Source organism: Rhincodon typus, chromosome 10 (assembly GCF_021869965.1).
Source record: "Rhincodon typus isolate 14 chromosome 10, sRhiTyp1.1, whole genome shotgun sequence".
NCBI lineage: Eukaryota > Metazoa > Chordata > Chondrichthyes > Orectolobiformes > Rhincodontidae > Rhincodon > Rhincodon typus.
In genome coordinates, this window is record NC_063341.1 from 21131329 (window position 1) to 21133266 (window position 1938).

The 1938-nt window shown below is 45.9% G+C and overlaps 1 protein-coding gene across 1 annotated transcript in view; it reads left to right on the plus strand.

Moving 5' to 3' along the window:
* The first annotated feature begins 411 nt into the window (after window positions 1-411).
* Window positions 412-1938, plus strand: part of cdc14ab (cell division cycle 14Ab) — a 19955-nt gene continuing 18428 nt past the window's right edge. Inside the window, exons 1-3 of the mRNA XM_020530265.2 lie at window positions 412-750; window positions 907-997; window positions 1286-1361. Of these exons, the coding sequence (XP_020385854.2) occupies window positions 705-750; window positions 907-997; window positions 1286-1361 (213 nt within the window). The 5' untranslated portion in view covers window positions 412-704. The remainder of the gene's footprint in view (window positions 751-906; window positions 998-1285; window positions 1362-1938) is intronic.

Sequence of the window (1938 nt, forward strand, 5' to 3'; positions counted from 1 at the left end):
TGTAAAAACTCTGACCCTTTTGTGGACCCCAAAGAACAATTAAAATCCTTGGTGAATGTTTGATCTCCTTGGCCTCTAGATTTCTAGATGCACTTTCAAAGATGGACTTGTAAGCAACTAATCCCGAGAAGTTTCCCTATGTTGAGAAGTTAGTTATTATTAGTTTGGTAGCTAGTTTGAGGCCAGTGTGTAACCTTGTTTCTTAAAGCGGACTCACTGTAAACTGCAAGCTGAGGAAAGGCGGCTTCTCCCGCGGCGCTCCCTGCCGGTAGAGCAGCGCTAGCGGTCAGCGTTGCTCTGCCCACTCTGGGAAGTTCTCCGATCCGACGATTGGCCGAGTGACTGCCATGGTAACGACAGGCAGTTGGCATGTGACTTTGCTGCTGTTGTTGACTTGTGCTTGCGGGCACCGCGACGCGCGGAGTGGCCTGAGCTGACGGGAAGAGTTCCAGGCGTCGGCCACTGGACAAGCGCAAGGGACTACTTTCCCCTCTGGCTCGGAAGAAGTCCCGGACCACAGAGGCAGCGCTGCCTGCCTGGGGTCCGTGGTTCTCGCTTCCGAAAATTTGAAATTGGAACCGTCCTGAGCGCGCGCCCACTGACCACCCCCAGTATTGACAAGGCGCGCGCCTTGTCCACTTGACCCCCTTATCTAGTGCACGCGCAGCGCCTCGGTAACCCCCCCCCCCCCCCCCCCCATTAAAATGGCCGAGGAGCAGGAGCTGATCGGTGCTTCTGAGTTTAGTAAAGGTAAATATCGGAGTTAAGGTCTCGGATTGCGAGTGTGCGTCTGTATATTGAACTGTCTGTTCCCAGCGCGGAATGCTGTTGACATTGATTTTATTCCTTTTTCTTTCGCCGTTCTCCACCCCCACCCCCGCTTCAAATTTCTTATTTTCATTTTAGATCGTTTGTACTTCGCAACTCTGAGAAACAAGCCGAAAAGTACAGTCAATACGCATTACTTCTGCATTGATGAGGAGCTGGTTTACGAAAAGTAAGTTTCTAGTTATATAGGTGGGGGAGTAAAAAGTTTCTTGCAGGGAACTAGTGTACGGTTAATGGGCATAAAGGAAGTCAGGAACACAACTTAAACTAATCTGATTTGATATTTTGATCTTAATTATATTCAGAAACGTCAGTGGATGCGATTGATTTTTTTTTTAACCGGTTGGCTGCAGTAGACGATGTGCTTCGAAATATCGTATTGTACTAGAAACTAATTGGAATTTTTTTTGCTGTACCGTAACCGCGCGCCAGTGAATTAATTACGGGTATTTTTCAGCTTCTATGCAGATTTCGGACCACTCAACTTGGCCCAACTGTATCGATATTGCTGCAAACTCAACAAGAAACTGAAAGTAGGTACCGTAGCAAAGGGTTAGTCATTGTACGAAATTAAAATGCTTAAATATGGGGTGGGGGGGAACCTGCTGTGAAACCATAATGCTGCGAGTATTCCTGTGTAACTTTGTCTTGTAGTTTTTGTGAGAAACTTCAACGATCATCCCGGTATTTTTTTAAATGACTGCTCTTTTTAAATTTGAAAGAGGACTAGGTCAAATAATTTGGGATGTAGGGAAAAGGGTGTAGGTATGAGGCGATGGTAAGTTAGTGTCTTTTTTTTGGGTGAGATATTCTGAAGGAGAGCGATAAATTTGAACTACGTGCACATGGATCAATGATAGTTGCGGCTGGGATGTGATTCAAGAATACAATCAAGTAGTCAAAGATATGAGGTTTTAAATCTTCTATCTGACAGGTGGGTTGGAGGTGGAGTCCGTGGACATTTGGGGTTAGGTTTATGGTTAACTGATAGGGGGAGTATGTGTTACTAACAATCTTCAGTTAGTCACTGAAAATGAGTGTAGCTGTGATCCGAGTCTGACTGTGGCTTTGAGTATTAGAAGACCTTGGCGCAAGTGAATGTGTTTTGGG